At 34.4% G+C, this 18,533-nt stretch overlaps 3 protein-coding genes and 1 long non-coding RNA gene across 36 annotated transcripts; 3 read left to right on the forward strand and 1 right to left on the reverse strand.

Moving 5' to 3' along the window:
- The first annotated feature begins 902 nt into the window (after nt 1-902).
- On the forward strand, nt 903-2,335 carry LOC102627964 (acetylglutamate kinase, chloroplastic). The gene has a single exon (XM_006483594.4). It carries the CDS (start codon nt 975-977, stop codon nt 2,049-2,051), a length of 1,077 nt encoding a protein of 358 aa, XP_006483657.2. The 5' UTR covers nt 903-974; the 3' UTR covers nt 2,052-2,335.
- Nucleotides 2,336-3,611: 1,276 nt separating this feature from the next.
- Nucleotides 3,612-9,512, forward strand: LOC102626419 (uncharacterized). 25 transcript variants are annotated; one of them, XR_008054677.1, is made up of 7 exons: nt 3,612-5,269; nt 5,357-5,444; nt 5,626-6,462; nt 6,558-6,657; nt 7,053-7,925; nt 7,997-8,075; nt 8,913-9,512. It is a non-coding gene; the product is annotated as an uncharacterized LOC102626419 (long non-coding RNA). The 25 variants fall into 25 exon arrangements; XR_008054674.1 differs by having other exon boundaries at nt 3,614-5,269; nt 5,626-5,902; nt 6,348-6,462; nt 6,558-7,925; XR_008054672.1 differs by having other exon boundaries at nt 3,615-4,089; nt 4,396-4,484; nt 5,018-5,269; nt 5,626-7,925.
- A 316-nt stretch (nt 9,513-9,828) lies between these two features.
- On the reverse strand, nt 9,829-14,751 carry LOC102624794 (serine/threonine-protein kinase STY13). 8 transcript variants are annotated; one of them, XM_006483586.4, is made up of 4 exons: nt 14,595-14,750; nt 14,092-14,177; nt 12,774-13,786; nt 9,829-10,541 (listed from the first exon to the last, which is right to left on the reverse strand). In XM_006483586.4, the coding sequence occupies exons 3-4, from the start codon at nt 13,688-13,690 to the stop codon at nt 10,202-10,204; spliced, it is 1,257 nt and encodes a 418-aa protein (XP_006483649.2). In that variant the 5' UTR covers nt 13,691-13,786; nt 14,092-14,177; nt 14,595-14,750; the 3' UTR covers nt 9,829-10,201. The 8 variants fall into 8 exon arrangements, with proteins under 8 accessions (XP_006483649.2, XP_006483651.2, XP_006483650.2 ...); XM_006483588.4 differs by having other exon boundaries at nt 14,055-14,177; XM_006483587.4 differs by having other exon boundaries at nt 14,092-14,146; nt 14,595-14,743.
- A 1,900-nt stretch (nt 14,752-16,651) lies between these two features.
- Nucleotides 16,652-18,402, forward strand: LOC107177642 (aspartate--tRNA ligase 2, cytoplasmic). Of its 2 annotated transcripts, none has more exons than XM_052434665.1 (3): nt 16,652-17,533; nt 17,781-17,888; nt 18,072-18,402. In XM_052434665.1, exons 1-3 carry the CDS (start codon nt 17,408-17,410, stop codon nt 18,114-18,116), a joined length of 279 nt encoding a protein of 92 aa, XP_052290625.1. In that variant the 5' UTR covers nt 16,652-17,407; the 3' UTR covers nt 18,117-18,402. The 2 variants fall into 2 exon arrangements, with proteins under 2 accessions (XP_052290625.1, XP_052290628.1); XM_052434668.1 differs by having other exon boundaries at nt 16,653-17,533; nt 18,078-18,402.
- The last annotated feature ends 131 nt before the right edge of the window (nt 18,403-18,533 follow it).

An 18,533-nucleotide genomic window follows, 5' to 3' on the forward strand; every position in this document is an offset into this window, starting at 1 on the left:
TTGAAGATAACGCAATCCTTCAAGTTATTGGGGACGCTGGGCTGGAGCCCTTTGCATTCCAGATTTCCATCTCGAATACCAATATATTTCGAAATTGGTAGATTTGTAAAATGCATTATAAAAGTACGATGGGCTTAGAGAAAATGGAAGATGCTAATTAGAAAAGGGAAGATGATATTATTGAAATGATAATTGCTCTATACAAAGTGATATAATGTAAAACACTGATCAAATGTTGCTAAATTGTAACAGATGGTATAAATATGCTTAACTACAGCAAATCTCATACTGATAGTGCCACTTCGCTAACAATGCTACCAGTAAAAAGGTTGAGATTGGTATACTAAAAAACTAAATAACTGTCCCTTGGCTAAAGGACAAGTGGTGAACTACTATTCCTTAAAGTTAAGTATGACTACGAGGGTACTGGTTTGAGTTCTCATGAACTCAACTTCTCTCAATTAAGTATGATTGTGTGGAATTTATTTGTAAATTTTTCTCCCATGTGAAATGCGAGTGGGGCAGAGATATCTCTCGTAATTGAAGGTTATTTATCTAGACATGTACTTCATAGAATTTAATGTAATAATAGAATTTTCACTTATATATCTAATTGTAAATATCAATTTAATGGACATGTACTTCATAAAATTTAATGTAATAATATAAGTTTGAGTTATATATCTAATTATAAATATCAGTGTAATGATTTAGTGTTATATTAATTGTAAATATCTGTATAATACATTAATTCCTAAAAAAAATTAAATAACTAATTCCTTTAAAAAAAGAAAGAAAGAAACTTTAATAACTATTTACAGCAGTGTTACAGTTCGGTACTGTTAGTCATTTTATTTTTTTTTCAGAATTTTTATTTTATATATAAAATAAAAGAGGAAAATTAGAAACCCTGCCCAAAGTGAGGAAGGAAGAATCTCTCTGATCTCTGAACCCAAGCAATATCTGCGGAGAATATGGCCGCCGCCGCCGCTGCCTCCCTAGAAATTGCTCCTTTTTTACAGTCACAGCTTTCATTCTCATCAAAGTCAAAAGCAGGCTCTCAGTCTCCCTCCGTCTTCAAAATCAAAACCCCACATGTCGAGAATTTCGCTTCGAACCACCGCACCGAAATAACAAAATCATCCCGCTCTCTCACATCAGCAGCAACAGCCGTAACTGACACACAGACCCCAGCCGAGTTCCGTGTCGACATTCTTTCCGAATCTCTTCCCTTCATTCAGAAATTCCGCGGAAAGACCATCGTCGTCAAATACGGCGGCGCCGCCATGAAACCCAACCAAAAGGACAACCTCCTCGCCTCCGTCGTAAAAGACCTCGTTCTCCTGTCCGTTGTGGGACTCCGTCCTGTCTTGGTCCACGGCGGCGGTCCTGAGATCAATTTCTGGCTCAAACGTTTCGGAATCGAGCCCGTTTTCCGTGACGGCCTCCGCGTCACTGATGCCAACACTATGGAGATCGTGTCCATGGTTCTGGTGGGGAGGGTGAACAAGAGCTTGGTTTCTCTCATCAACAAAGCCGGCGCCACCGCGGTTGGGCTCTCGGGCATGGACGGGCGCCTCTTCACGGCCCGGCCCAGCCCAAACTCCGCTAAACTGGGTTTCGTTGGTGAAGTAGCCCGCGTGGACCCCACGGTCATTGAGCCTCTGGTAAACAGTGGACACATACCAGTGATTGCTTCTGTGGCTGCGGATGAGTTTGGGCAATCTTATAACATCAATGCGGACACTGTGGCTGGGGAACTGGCGGCGGCATTGGGTGCTGAGAAGCTGATATTGTTGACTGATGTAGCGGGGATACTTGAGAACAGAGAGGATCCAATGAGCTTGGTGAAGGAGATCGATATCAAGGGAGTGAAAAAGATGATTGAAGATGGCAAAGTTGGTGGTGGGATGATACCCAAAGTGAATTGCTGTATTAGATCACTTGCTCAAGGTGTCAGGACTGCTAGTATTATTGATGGAAGAGTTGAACACTCCTTGCTTCTTGAGATTTTGACTGATGCTGGTGCCGGTACCATGATCACTGGCTAGCTAATCAAACCTAATTCTAATCCTCCTCTTAATTCCTAAATTATTTTTTTTCTTTTACTTTTTCCTCTTGCTATTTGAAAAATAAACAAAATTGATGGACTTGTTAGATGCTATTGTTATGTCACGCATATTTAGAGCTTGGTAGTGGTGGTAGATGGCCCTTGAGAATGCCCCCAACGGCATATATTGTATTTGTATCAGTATCAGTGGTACGGTACCTCCATCAAAGATTATTCTTGTTATACTAATTGATGCAAGAACAGCAGTCAGCAGCATTTCACCAAGTTCTCCAAAGTATATGCTCCATTTGGTTTGGTTTTTTAATCTGATTATTTCCTCGAGGTGAGTTGAGTGTTTACCAACACTGAGAGCAGCTACCCAGTTTTTTTTTTTTTTCTTTCCCACTTTGGATGAAAGGAGTTAAATTTCATTCTACCTCCATTTAAGAATGGAAAACCTGCGGTGTATCTGTGGTACCGTGTTATAGTGGCATTCAGTCGTTGGATGTCAGTGGACTCTACCAATCTAAATGCATCCAATGGTTGGATGTAATTGTGGCACGGTATCACAGTTGCACCGTAACATGATCCTTAAGATTGATATTTTAATTTATTTATTGAAAATACAAAAACTTTCATTTATTTTCTAAATACTGTTTTTTTTTAACAATTGACTGATGTCGACTAAAAAAATAAGAGAATGCTCTTAATTCTAACTAATTAATAGTTTTATGGAGTTAACAAAAATAATTTTATTGTCTTTTAAAATTGGACATCGTACATATTTCAAGTTAGATAATAAAAATAAATTTATTAATAAAAATTCTCTATAAAAAATAGTAAAAGACCTTCAAAAATTAAATTAATTATTATTTATATTTTAATTTATAAAAAAAATATAATAATTTCAAATTTTATTTACAATATCACCAGAATTAAAAAAAATTAATTTTTACCCTTATCTTGAATTTAAATATTTTAGAATTAAAATTATTAATCAACTAGTTGACTTTTACCATCCAAAATACCATCTAAAAATAAATTAACCCATAAAATTTATTTACATTGCACTAGTAACATATTTAACAGATTAAAAATTAAAAGATATAAAATTTAGAGAAGTCCAAAAACTGATCTTCAACCCTAATCCAATTTTTTTCCCTTTTTTTTAATATCATTTATTATAAATTTTAATCTTTTTTTTAATAATAATAATTCTTTTTTAAGTCATTTTAGTGTATTTTTCTTTCCAAACATGAAGTTAAGAGGTAAAATAGTAAAATAATTAATAATTTATAAATATTTAAGTTTATCCTATATTTATCATCTTTTATCATTTCTTTATTCATTAATTTTAAGAATCTTGAAGAGTTATAATCTTTAATTTACGATTAAAGATTAATTTTAACCCTTTGTAATTTACGATTAAAATGTTAAAAATGAAAAGTTATAATCTTTTCAAATAAAAATTTACAAGGGAAAAAAAAAAACTAATTTTATTCTTGATTTTAGCTTTGGAATTCAATAACTTACCAATCATACCATCTAGATCTACTACAATTTTTCCTTAATTAAATTTTAAAACTTCACTTCAAGTTGTTTTTTGTTTTCCAAATTCTTTTCTTTTATTCTTCGTCTTCTTTTCCATTTTTTTTCATCTGTCTTCTGTTTTCTTTTCTTATTATTTCTTTATCTTCTGTATGTATTGTACAAATGCTTGATTAAAATGTCATCCTTATATTGTATTCTATGATTCTATCATAACAATTGAATGGTTAATGAGCTGCTACAGAAGTGTATATATAACCAAGGACTAGCAGAGTAATTTTGTTGTGTGTATGTGTGTATCTACACACACTGGAGTCTCGTTTGTTTGAACTTTGAAAGTTGAGAGTTCAGAATTTAAGTGGAGGTTAAGAAGAGTGTGTTGCGGGTGAAGCCACGACGACGTTTCAAGATTAATCGATAATCAAAAGCAGCTTCCGACCTCAAATCCGCCATTTCCTATGATCTCCACCATTACCTCGCTAATTACTCTGGTGACGTCCTCACTGTCATCTCCTTTCTTCCTTAATTTCTTTATTTATATAACAAACATTTCTTTCTACTGCTTTATTTTCTCCACAAATTAAAATTAAAAATTAATGAACTCAACTCATTATAATATATAATTCCACCATTAAGATTTAAGAGCTCAACTCTACTGGTCTTCTAGTTAAAATTAGCTTCTATTCTTGAAACACTAAGTAGTGCTTGATTACGTTGATTGTTGTTGATTTCTTAAAGTTAAAAAAGTGCTGAAGCGGTATCGGACTTGTGCTTTGTTTGTTCTAATCTATGTGTAGTTGTGCCTTCTATCTAATTGGAGTATATCACTGTGCTTGTTTTAGTGGAAAGGATTTATGATTTGGACGCGCGCTTTTCTTGGTGATAGGTCTGCTGAAATTGTTTCTTGTTAATTCCTTTTCTTTTGCTTTGCTTTCAAATTTCATTCGTATTAGATAAATACAGTTTTAGATTTTGTTACATACTTTCTATTGTACGCAGCAACCTCAACAGAAACCTTTTTTTGAGTTATGACCAACTACATAATTTGCTCTAGGAAATTGTACATTGATAAGTGCTTCTTTGAATACAATTGTCAAACCAACAAAAACACTGGCTTTTCTCTTCTGAAACATGTCTCTGTTACCTGTTCTGACAACCGTGATAGGCGGCCTGGCACTGTTCTGATTACATCCACATGCTGATAATACCATGCCATTCTTATATGGGTTAACTTCTGTTTATCCCTAATAAAGTAACTATCTTCAAAGTACCTCCCAAACTATTATAAAACTCAACTCATCCCCAATATTTTGAAGATAGTCAATTTATTAAGGGGATAAATTGAAATTAAACCCTTCTTATATACACCTATATGGTTTAATATGCCATATAGTACTTTTATCTTCATCTCTATTGCAGACCAAAGATGAAAATACGCCCACCAGCTTCTGCTTGTACATCTGTCCCCTCCAACATGGGATTTGCCCAAGGCTCTCAACATCATGCAGGTTTCACAGCTCCGTTTAAGTGAAGTGAACATTAATTGAGTGGTATCACAGAAAAATGGAAATGAATCCTTGACATGTGGCTATTCATGGGACGGAATCTCTACTCACATCCCAGCTGGTGGATTTCAACGTATTCTTTGTATAGAGAAATTAACCCAAGAAGGTTGGAGGATCTGAAATTTTTGTCTGACTTCTCAATGATTTTTAACTTATTTCTAACTTCAGTATCTATCTCATCATGGTAGAGCAGAAACTCACTGGCAATGGGTTGTCCAACAAGGTTTCACATCTGCCAAAGAGAGAATCAACTTTTAGGAATTTTCAACCCTCCACATCAGGTAGCACTACTAAGGTAGTTTGTTAACAAGTCAAATTATATAATGCCAACATATACAGAAATATGTGAGGAAGCTGACTCATGCCTATTGAACAAGAAATAAATATTTTTATCTGTGTGTTCTCACTTATATTTATTTGCTTATGCCTGACAAAGAAGACGCTAATTTTTTCTTCATGAAGAATACCCTTGGCCACAAAAAAATTCATGCCAAAAGTGTTTCAAGAATTAGTCTTTAATCAAGATGTGTCTGTGCACTATCAGACCAGAATGGAAAGTCTTATGTTAGTGTTTGTGATAGACTGGGTAAGCCTTCTGACAGCACACCTGAGAAGTGCGAGACTGCTCAGCCTCATCATGTTGGTGTTTCAAAGATTCATGAGAAAGTAGTAAACCAACAGAATTGATTGCTTCCTGTGTTGATTGGAAAGTCTCATGTTAGTGTTTGTGATTATCTGAGTAAGCCTTCAGACAACGCACCTGAAAAGTGCGTGACTGCTCAGCCTCATCATGTTGGTGTTTCAATGATTCATCAGAAAGTAGTAAAACCAGCAGAATTTGTTGCTTCCAGTGTTGAATGGTGGACCCAATGGGAGCGAAAAAGTTGCTGGGTTGGGAATAAGTAAATAGGAAAAATTGATCTTCAATGCAAAGAGATTTCACAAGAATTCAATAAACCAATCATGTGCTCCAAATATTTGAAAACTTCATCAATTTTTTTTTCACTATGTCCTTTTCCTAATTGATAACAAACACAGCATAACTGCTACTGTCAATCTTGTGCAACCATGAGGAATGTTGTTGGATAGAGAATTGATTTGTTGTTTCATATACAGAATTTAAAAGTTAAACTAGGATTTTAGTTTCCAAGAATTATGCAGTAAGAGAGCCTCTATTGTTGCAGGAACTGCAGGATGTGAAACAAAATCTGCATCAAATTGAAATGGAAATGTCTAAAATTCGGTCAAGGAAAGTGGGAATGAAGAAAGATGTTGTACATAATTTATCATTGCATTCAGGTGATGCCATCTCATAGCTTAAACAATAATATAAAGTGCCATTTCTATTTTTCAAAAAAATGAAAATGCTGATGGTTTAATTTTGTACTGTCAAGTACTTCCTTTTCCACAAGAAACCTCTTCACTTGTGCATCTGCAGATGCACTCAAGCATCCAGAGGAAGATTCCAAGTCCAGAATCGTATATGTATCCAATGTATAGTCATTGAAACCATTTTGTATGCTTTTCTTTTCCTCTATAACTCTATTGAACTAGCTATTGGTATGTCATGATCCAATGTGTCCTTCAGAATTCTGCAATTATTTAATTGTAGCTATTACTGCAAATTAGTAGTGACTGACTATAACTCAAGGAAGCCTAGGGTTCCATGTTTATATCTTCTGCCTACTATTTTTCAAATTAGTTAAAATTTGGAACAATCTCGTCTTGAGGATATATGATCTATGTAATAATTATTTTGGAGTGTTATTGCTCATTGAGAAGCTAGAAATGGGGTCTGAGACCTCTGTAGTCAATATGAAACCCTGTTAAAATAAGTGTCAACTTGTATTGCCTGATACTGATCTGCTGGAATATCTTGAAATTGCTAGATGGTAAATGTTGTCAATCAAAGTTCCAAACTACAGTGGACTAGCAATGCTATCTTACCCAAGTAACTAGGTTCCTGCAGGAGATGGAAATGGGATTGAGAGATCTGTTTTTGTGAATATTTCATCTGCTTTATTGGCATCACTGGAGGTGTATGACCGTGAATGCCTTCTAGGTACCATAGTTGAGAAGACTACTGGATTTTAAACTGGGATTTTTTATTGTTATTATTTCCTATAAAGATTAGAAATGTCTGAAATGCTGCAATGATGAACTGGAACATGTTATTTAGGCTCCGTTTGGTACAGCTTTTCAAGAAGAGCTTATTTAAGTAGAGTTTTTGTTAGTAGGGCTTTTATAAATAGAGATTTTACTAAAAAGAATTTAGTTGTTTGGCTGTCAATAAGAGTTTTTATTAAAAATTTATGAAATTACATTAATAGACAAGTTTTTTAAAATTATATTATAAAAAGAATAAAATAAGATTGTCAAATAAGTAGAAGATATTTTAGATATTTTAACATTTAAAAAAAACTTTTCAACCCATACTCCCAAAGTCCAAAATTTGAGATTTTTCTAGTAAAAACAAAATAGTTTATTTAAGTTTCAAAAGCTCCATTAGAAAAATAATCAAACAACAAAAAAAAATTATTATAAGAGCTTATAAGATTAAATAAGCACTTATGACCATTAAATAAGTCATACCAAACAAACACTTAATGTTGTAGTGAGATTGTCTCACAAGTACTATACCCTCAAAAATATCAGGTAGATTTAGCAGTGACAGAGGAAATTCTATCGTTGTTCTTTTCCAAGTGTGGAGTGGTTGACAAGGTGGTGAATTTAACTGAGAAAACAAATGGCCACACAAGACGGTAATTTATTTATTTATTTATTTAATTTAGTCTTTTTGAGTTAATGACACCATCTATCAATCCACTTCTAGGTCTGCTTATGTGTCTTTTGCAAACAAGGAGTTTGTTGATAAAGCAGTGGCAAGGAGTTTTTTATGAAGGACTACCACGGTAAGCAAATTTGTATAAGATTGTAGAGAACTCAGGGCTTCAGTGAACCACCTAAAGGGTCTATGCTCTCAAGAACCTTGTAGTTGCATCTAATCATATCTTATTAAGCTTTGTTTGGCTTGCAAATATGCTATTATGTTTTTTGAAAAAAGTTATTGTGTAACCAGTTGTATGGACTAGGAGTAGTTAGTTTTCAACTTTTCATGTCTGCAAACTTCTTAAAATGTAACTTCATTTGACCTTAAAACACATTATATCTTTGTTCCTTTCAACTTCCCTGAGGCACCTACCTTATAACAGTTGTGAAATATGTTGAACAAGGGGAATGAAATTTTGCACCCTAATTGTGGTGGTACTCCCTTCCTTACACCATTATAATATCTACATGGAGTTTTGCAATACTGGCAGCCTAAAATGATAGTAGGGACTAGTGTCAAATCTGCCTTTGATATAAGTTCAAAGTTGAGTTTAGTTGATCATATATATATATATATATATATATATTCTAATTCCCTGACTGTGCATTTATCATGGTCATTTTGGCGGTTATGAACATAACAAAATTAACCTTTAAAGCGGTAGATAAAACCAAAAACTTCTCTCTTCTAACATCTGCTGCCTTTAAACCTGTTGGCCAACCCTACATTTCTTTTGCTCTCCACCAATTCATCATCTTTACATACTTTGAATAAACGGCCACATTCTGGGTGAACATAATCTGTCATGATCTTGTTTTGTGCATTTGAAGTCTTCTTTTGAAAGGCTGATGATGATATTTCAGACTAGGATGATTTATAATGAATTATACTTTAAGTCCGTCGTGTGATTTCTATTTAGGCTGTAAGGAAGGCAGAAGCAGCTGCTGTGACAGCAACACCAGTCTAACATGCTTTGAACTTGTGCCAAGCACCCTTGTCTTACCTGATCGGCAGAAAGGGTATCCCCAGTAGACCGCACTGTTCATGCTTGCATCTGCAATAGAGGTGAAAGTCTGCCTCTGCCCCTCTGCCCCTCTGCCCCATCAGAACCATCAGCTCCAGTCAGCTTTGAAGGGAAAGGAATTAATTCTTCTACACAAAAGGAGTTTCTGAGTTACAGTGTCGAAAGCAAATTCTTCAATAGAACACCCTGCAGCAGCTTAATTTCTTCCACAAACATGGCCACTACTTGGATCCGAGGAAGGAGTAAGAGTGGTCAACCTAACTGAAGAACTCAATTTTGTCTATAGTATGCTAGTGATTAGATGACTTTCCAAAAGAATCAAGCTGTCAGAACATGGACTTTTCATACGCACTGTTTTCTGCTAATTGGTTTATTTGGAACCGCCTTCATAATCATACATAGAAAGCACAGGGAACGACAAATGATGAAAAGTACATAATATATGTAGCTTCGGATAAAATGTCTCAACAAATTGCCTGGAGCATGCATTTCTTTTGTGACTAGCAAAATACCGGATTTCCATCCAGCGATCAACCAACTAGTTTTTATTAGATTTATCGGTGCAAGATCACAAAAAAGGACGAGTAATGCTCTGGTGGAGGTTATGGATAGTCGTATACAATTATGTGCTAATGCATTTTGGAAACACTGCAAATAAGTTTGCTTTACAGCAAGTGAAAAAGGGGGATCTACTGTGTTTCAGGAAAAGGGGCCATAGAAAAAAAAGAGGGGCGAGCGTTGGGGGGGTTTAGTGGATTGCCAATCATGCAACATTTCATTCTCCAAGCAAATAATATTTGGACAAATAAACAAAAGTGAACATAGAGGGTAATTGATTCAACAGGAAGAACCTGCAACTGTTATAAAAACAAGAACAATCAAACATCAATGAGAATGGCAGGCCCCATATACAAAGCTACTGAGGGAAGCACACATCATTGCTCCCTACTACCAGAACTGTGAAGCTACCTTCAACACCACTAGTCCATTACAATTGACACCAAAATTAGAAACCGAACCGGCAGTATAATAGTTAACTTATCCCTATCTGGAATATTTTTTTTTTAAAGAAATAAGTACTGATAGATACACAACCTTATATGTAAAATTCTTACTGCTTCTGTTCACTTTTTCCAATTCATTTATATCCTCTTTATCATCTGTCCTTGGCCTTCTAATATGGATCAGTCAACTGTCATTGGTTGAGTCATGCAACACCTGAAGCGAGCCTTACGCACAGTTGTCATGATCTCAGTTTCAGCATTCTCTAGCATTCTCACGATCTCAGTGAAGGGTGGACGAACTTCCGGGTTGGTGTCCCAGCAGCGAGTCATGATCTCGCTAAGCACAGGGAGACAGTCATTTGGGATCACTGGCCTTACACCTTTATTCACCACAGCAAATGCTGCCTGCACTGCTGTCATGTTTTGGAACGGAAGCAAACCTGTTATTAGCTCCCAAAGGACAATCCCAAAGCTATAGACATCCACTTTTTGTGTGTAAGGCCTATGTTGAATCATCTCTCTGAAAGAATAGCATCGGTAATTAGAAAACCAACAATAACATATTAATAACATGAACATAAATGAAACAGTCAAAGAAGACAATACAAAATAACTCCTTTTCAAAAGCAGATTACAGAGAATAGTTACTAAAAGCACAGATTAATCAGCACAATCAAATCAGATCAGAATGTGCCTCCAAGGGGGTGGCCAAGTGGTTTTCAAGCAGCTTTCTTTGGCTGATCACTTGTGTTCGAAACTTGGGTGAGGTAAAGGGCTAAAAAATGAATTACCTCTTTTTTTTTAAAAAAAAAATATATCAGAATGTGCATAATGTTTCAAGTAAAACAAACATCTACTAAATGAGCTAGTCAATACTATAAGACCAAAACGGCTTCTACTGCAACAGAACATAAATTTTTTATTACTACAAGGCAGGTAAGAAGCATCCAAAATGAGGAATTCCAAACAATGGTCTATTGAGTTGTGTCATGGCCCACTGGCAGCACAATTGACCAAGTTACACCGTTATAACTAACAAGATATACAAGGAATCAGATAAGACAATAGTGACTTTTAAGAAAATATCAAAGAGAAGGCACTGATTGGCGACTGCACACGACAAATGACATACAATAACGCTGACACAGAGTTCAAGATCACTTCATATAACGAAAAAGTAAAATTGGTCCCACTGAATATTAAATCTGCATCAAAATACCCATATTCCCATTATATCATGTCGTTAAATACAATCACAAGAAGCAAAATTTTCCTCTCCCGAGCACTGATTGTCTTTTTGCACGCTATCAATAATAAACTCGAGACAAGACTAAATGTCGTGATGAGTAAATCAAAGAGAAACACTCATCGAATAGTTCTTATACAAAACTGCTCCAAGTCTCTTTTCTAAGACAAAGAACAAAGAAGGGCAGCGATTACTCGCTCTTCATGCAAATAAAAGGTAACTAATTATTGCATTTTCTCACCATGTTTGCATCCTGCTAAAATTAAGTGATTAGCTTTCATTGGCTTACTCAAATAATACAATTTATTATCCTTTTTTTTCATAATACTTCCAATTATACGTAAAAACTAATGTATTTTAATTAGCCAGTCGATTTATTTCCCAAAACATGCAACCTTGTCAAGAAGAAAAAGTGTGGAAAATGGTTGACATTGCAGTAACACATAAAGCAACAACCTAGTATTGTATTTTTAGAAACAACACGAGTATTAAAACAAGCATAATTTTTTTATATTAAAAAAAAAGGGAATTCCAGAACAGACTTCAGAGTACAAGGAGCATTAATAGTTCAACTTTTCTAAAATATGGGTTGACTGATGCATAACATTAAAAGACAAAAGTATGGTAAACATTAGTGAATAAATATAGTATTTTCATCCTTTTAGTTGATTTCAAAATTATGTTGATTATATACACCATAATTCATAAAACCATATAGCAAACACTCAACACTTACCTTTTATTCTTTTAGTTTTTCTTTTCTTCTATTTCCATTTATAAGCTTTATGTATCATAGCAACACGAATAGAGGAAAAAAATAATGAGGAGCTAGATTATCAAGAACCTGACATGTATCATTGAAGTTCTATGTTGACAGCTTAAAGGACTCAATCTGAATAAACATTATTTCAAGCATAATTATGTTTAACTCCATCTCAAAGAAGCAATTCCAGCTTCTCATCTCATTTTCCCAAGATTACCCAGGTGCTGCTTCCAAGTGCCAGTTGCCATCATTGAAATACAATAAATGGAGTCCTTTCTAATGTATTTTGCCTTCTACTGAAACGCACCAGCATATTCACATCATAAAAGACAAAATCCTTGCACCCTAGTAGTAGGAAAGCATAAAACTGAAATAGCAACTGTTCTTGAATTCTAAAAGATCTTGATGCACTTTCCCCTCCAGCATGCCCAGTGCTGTCTAGTGACATTCACGAGTGTTACTCCACTGTTATCATCAATTTCCACTTCTGAAGCTAGATGCCATTTTCATAAGGCAGAATCTATTAAACAAAATTAGAGTAAAAGGAGCAATTACTGCTTAAAAGTATGCAAACTATGAACAGAAAAAGGTTATGATGGCGGGGACGAAAGGGTTGGAAAAAAGGCAGGGATGGTGGGGAGGCAAGGGTTGAACAAATAACATACTGAGTGGACATCTAATTTTGATAATTCATACACCAATACTTAAGAAGGGAACCTAATATTAAAGATCTAGATACTTACGGAGCCATCCAACGATACGTCCCTGTCTCTGGGGTCATCCCCTCCGTCTGCACTTCAATTCTTGCTACACCAAAATCAGCAATTTTGATAGATTTATCTGCAGAGATTAGAAGGTTATCTGACTTTAGATCCCTGTGGATAAACCCAAGACCATGCACATATGCCATCCCCCTTGCCACATCCAGTGCCTGCTTAACCGCCAATTTTAGCGGCACAGCCCTATTCTGCCTCCTTGTCAGAAACTGCCTAACTGACCCTCCTTTTGCATACTCCGTCACAATGCACCAAACCATCCTTTTCCGACATGCTCCTATGAACCGCACAATGTTTAGATGCTTCAATGTAGCAAGCATCATGACTTCCTGCTGAAATTGCTGTTCCATTACTTGTGCCTTCTCTGGGTTATTTTCAGGCCTCTCCAATATCTTTATCGCAACATCCTCCCCATTATATGTTCCTCTATACAACTTCCCAAAAGCCCCTTGGGCAAAGGCAGTACCCATGTTAAGTTTTCTCAAATCAATTGTCCACTCATCATAATTCTCCAGCCCTTCAGTTGGATACCTATGATCCATCAGTGCTTGTGCTAAAGCATCATCATTAAGTGCATGGGTTACCTTACCCGGACGAAACACACTTTGCCCTACAGAGACCGAGTAATTATGCCTGACAGGCTTTAGACCAGGGTGGCTTAAAATATGAGTCAGAGAATCATTGGAACCAACACTGCTGTTATCCACCGACATCGAGACAGACCCACCAGCGTTGCTAGTCTGCAAACTGTCAATGGACATGTTTGTACCCTCACCAAGTTTCTGGTAAAAGCCTTGAGTGAAATCATAATAATTGTTATCATTGTTGTTATTTCCTCCTATAAGTCCAGTAAATTTTGGCCCCTCCACCATTTTTCCAATCATGAATGAAAATTCCAAAAATACAAGACCAAGTATTCAACTGCTATTATCCCAAACTGCTGACACTCATCTGACAACACAGTCCTTTAAGCATGTGCCCTACATCACCATGAATAGAGAGATCAATTATCAGTCATGTTAGTGAATTTATCTTTAAAGTTGTTTTCAACAATCTCACTTTGGCAAATGAGTCTATTTGACTCGCTCAAAGTAATTGAAGAACACAATAGAGAGAGCGCCCGAGATATAGGAGATTATAAAATCAAAGAGGCAATAAAAAGCTTTCCACTTTTAGCTTACAAATCCCATTTTGTAAACCAAAACAAAGAAAGAAAGATATTTTTCAATTTATTACAAAATTGAATACGTTTCCAAGCAAGATAATGCACTAGAGATGCAATTACCCGATCTTAGGCTCCTTGCACTCATCGCAAGCTAGTGTTTCTTCACCAACTATACCTGTAATCAAGAAATCTATAAAAAGAAAAAACTAAAACAAAAAAAAAATTAATTTCTCAGCGACAAAAAGATGAAAAATTTACCTAAAACTTTTAATAAGAATCGAAAAGAAGATAACTCTATAAATGACCTAGCACATACTATGATCAAATTTGCAAAGGCCCAAAAAGGGTTATCTCTCTATTTTTTTTAAGAAAAAAAAAGTATTGCAAATTCGTGTACATATTAAATTGATAATCCCATAAAATTGATTTCAAAAAACAAATCCATACATAGATCAGATGATTATAAAGCTTTGCAGACAGAAAAATCAAAGAAAATTACATAAGACACCAAAAAAGTGGTAAAAACTAGTGATCGAAAGTAATATCAAATGCCGAGCTAAAAAAGGCCGAAAAAAGTTAAAAAATTGCTGATCAGGATATTGAAATTAAAAAGAAATACGTACTAATCGTGCTGATATTGAAGCTGATGGAGAAATAGTTACAAATACGACGACGTAACTTGAAGACGACCGAAGAGATGAAGATGAAGATGAAGAAGCAGCAGAAAGCGAGCAGTCTTCGCTTCCAAATGCCTCGTTTTTATTGTGACCAAAACCACTGCGGTACTCGAGAGTCAAATATTGAGTCCCGTACTCGCTGTGGATTCTCCCCACGTGTCGTAATACCTGTTTTTCCCTTTTTCGAGGTCCTTGGTCCTCTCATAACGCGTGTGTGCGCACTTAAAGCTACTTCAACTTTGTCCAAGAATCGGACCACCTCTTTTATCTTTTCTATTTACAAATTTCTTTTTTAAATTTTGGATGTTTTTTGCGCTTGTCCTTTCTCAATATCAAATTTAGGTTTTTTCTTCTTTTTCTCTTATTTTCAAGGGTGCGTGTCTTATTATTATTTTATTAAAGACTTATTTATTTTATTGGTGTGTGTGAGAGTTATTCATGGGATACACTGAATTATATTACATTAACTGTATTATATTATAATATATTAAATTATATTATAATATCATATTCGATGCAATATAGACTACATTATATATAATAATATTTTATATAACTATTAGTGTTAAATTGAAATTAATATTGTTTAGATTTATTAATATTTAAGTATTTATTATCAGTTTATTAAATTATGTAATAATATAATTATATTAAAGTAAAACTTTTTCACGAAAATAAACTTAAAATTTTATGTTTTTATAAATAACTTTTTTTTTCTTTTTAAAAAAGTAAGGAGATGGGGTAAACCCAAATAATTTTTATTTTTCCCTTACCTCCTCCAAGGCTTGAACGGAGTGGTCAGTTGCTACAAGTTTCATGTTGTTACCAACCCAACCATGCCCTTGGGGGCTATGTTTTTATAAATAACTTGAAATTGAATTTTTTAATATATTTTACTAGCGTAAGTTTTGTAAATTCATTTAATCCTTAGTTTATAATTTATTAAATGAATAGATGATATCATGATTTTAAAAAATAAATTATAAATATCATGATTTTATAAATGTATACACTAATGTTATTATAAATTATAATCTATGACTATATGTAAGTCTAAGTTAACAATTAAGTTAACCCTTAAGAAAAATTATTTATTGTTGTTGTTGTTGTTAAGTAATGGGAAAAAAATTCTAATACTGCAGGATCTAATTTAGTAGTTAGTATTACATTCTCTACTATTATTAGTTTATTACTATTAAACATGGACTTGAGTTTTAAATTTTGAATTTTATTGAATTTGATTAAAAATACATGACCCAAAAAAAGTATATGGACTTAAAAAAAAATGTAAACAACTTGGCATGTCCTTTTAAAACAATCTTTTGTTTTTTCAGAAGAAAAAAACTTGTCATGTTTATTTTCTTAAGTATAGCCTATGGTCAGCATATGTGCAAGTAAAAAAAATTAGGCACGACACAAAATACATAGTGGGCCATACTGTGTTGCCCCACAGGCCTTCATGGGCCTTACTTTGAGGTTCTGGTTGTTGGTCATCTCTAACCACAACCCAAACATAAGACTACATATGCAATGCAATCTCATATATGCAGAGTGTTAAACACATCCTTCAAGGATTTTTACTAAATATAAAAATGCAATAGTTCTAATCCATACTTAATATATTTATAAATTGAATGTAAATTTTATTGATATTACGTATTTATTTTTTGTTATGCAAGATATTATAGGTGCCTTTGGCACACTGTATTGCATTAAGTTGTATTGCATTAGCATTATATTATATTAATATTGTACAGTATTTGGTAATACATTGTACTATATTAATTTTTAATTATATTATGTTTGATACTATATTCTATTGCATCGTATTTTTTTTGAGTAACTATAAAAATTATGATTTTTAAAAATAAATATTTACCTTTTGATACCTTAAAAACTGTTTGATATAGAAGATGCGACATAATCATTCATAATATAGGCTCTGATAAAAATATCCCAACTTTAAAAAAAAAAATCATTCAAATGTCATCTATATTATAAAGACGACTGATATAAGAATTTACACCATTTGGCTCCAGTAAAAATATCCTTTTACATAACTCAAAAAAAAAAAACTTTTAACTTTAATTGAAATTCCCAATTGAGAAGAAAGATGTGAAGGAAACGTTGAAGAACTCTCTAACTGCCCATATCATTATTAGATTCTTCTTTCTCCTCAAATTTCTCTTCTTTCACGGCCTTAGCAGCAGCTTGAGCAGCGCCTACACCACCGACAATGGAGCAGCAGCAATTGCAGCTCCACCATCAGAAGACACTGAGGTCAATTGCTCCCGCATAGAATAAGCTTAGTTGTGTTTTTACCATTAACTTCTAAATATAAGGAGTTCAAGCTTATCTTCCAAGCAATTAGCTCCAATAGAGCCCAAGATTCCCTTAACATCATCGGCGGAAGGATTGGTGTTTCCTCACAAAACAACCAATAAATATGTTGCCTCACTTTCATTTTTTCTTTCTTTGGGAGGCTCTTGATTCTCTACACTAACATTAATGCAAGTAAGCGAAGTGGTGGAGCAATAGTTATGGCGTCCTACCGAGGCCTTTGATGACAATTGTTCTGGTGTTGGAGATGGATTGAGTAAGGAAGAAAGATTTTTTGTTTGGAAGAGAAGGGAAGGGTCCACTTGCCAACAACTACGAACATGTCCTTCTAAAAGAGCTCCAATTTGTTAATAATCTAGAAAGCTGGGAAGTGGGGCGAGGCTTTCTACGACAAAGAGAGGACTGAGGTGGGAGCTTTGATGGATTCCTTGAAAAACCAGGAGGTGCTGACTCGAGGCCATGTTCAGAGAACTCGACCTGTGGGAAACAAGTTGGCATTCGTGGTGGTGAGAGGGAGAGGTTCAATTGTTCAATGCTTGACCACTGTAAGACCTGACTCTGTCAACAAGCAAATGGTCAAATACGTCACTTCATTAAGCAAGGAGTCCATTATTTATGTCATCTGTGTTGTCTCTGTCCCTAATATGAAAGTTAAGAGAGCAACATAATAAGTACTCTCGATTAGTATTGTGGGTTTGTTTTGTAGTAATTATTAACAATAGATTCCTTAAGAGTCGTGAGATGCAATTTTACAATTTTATAATTTGGTTTTATTGACTTTCTTTTTTCCAGGTAGAGGTTCAAATCAAAAGATTATTTTGTGTTAGCAAAATAAAGAAAACGCCCATTACAATTGAAGATCCTTTTAGCAGTGAAGTTGGGATTAAGAAAGCTTTGAAGGTAACTTCTAGCTTCATCTTTTTTTGTTTTCCATGTTGATTGTAAATGTTTCAATTACAAAATGAATTTACTAAATAGTGATGATCTCTACATTTTAGTTGTGTGAGCTTTTTGCTAGTGGTATTATATTTTTTGAGTTTTTTTTCTCTTGTACGCTTTTTTTGTTTGCTGATTATTTCAAAGGTACAGGAAGGAGTACGGCTATCTCGTGTTAATCAAGATACATAATTGAACAACCGGGTTATTGATATATGAACATCTATTAATCAAAGGATTTTCTAAAACCAGAGTCAAGTTGGGAATGTAAGTTTTTGCCTTACTTGCGCCATGGATACTTGGTATATTATCATTATTTGCACTATATGCAGCTTCTCCTCCGGAGATTTTTTGCTAGCCCATTTATCATATGAAGATTATGAATTTGGTATACTTTGGGCTTCTTCGGTGTTGTTTTTCAATTTGTATTTTCGTAATACAAGAATAAAAGTGAAAATGGTAACTTGTAGTTGTTGTATTTTGGATTTGATACGCATTTGGTATCATTTTAGGTATCATTTACTTAAAATGTAAAAACAGTAATATACGTTTATTAGTCTATTAAAAAAGATAAATTCGGGGAGTTTATGTTTGGTATTCTGTTCTTAG

Source organism: Citrus sinensis, chromosome 1, assembly GCF_022201045.2.
Source record: "Citrus sinensis cultivar Valencia sweet orange chromosome 1, DVS_A1.0, whole genome shotgun sequence".
Lineage (NCBI taxonomy): Eukaryota > Viridiplantae > Streptophyta > Magnoliopsida > Sapindales > Rutaceae > Citrus > Citrus sinensis.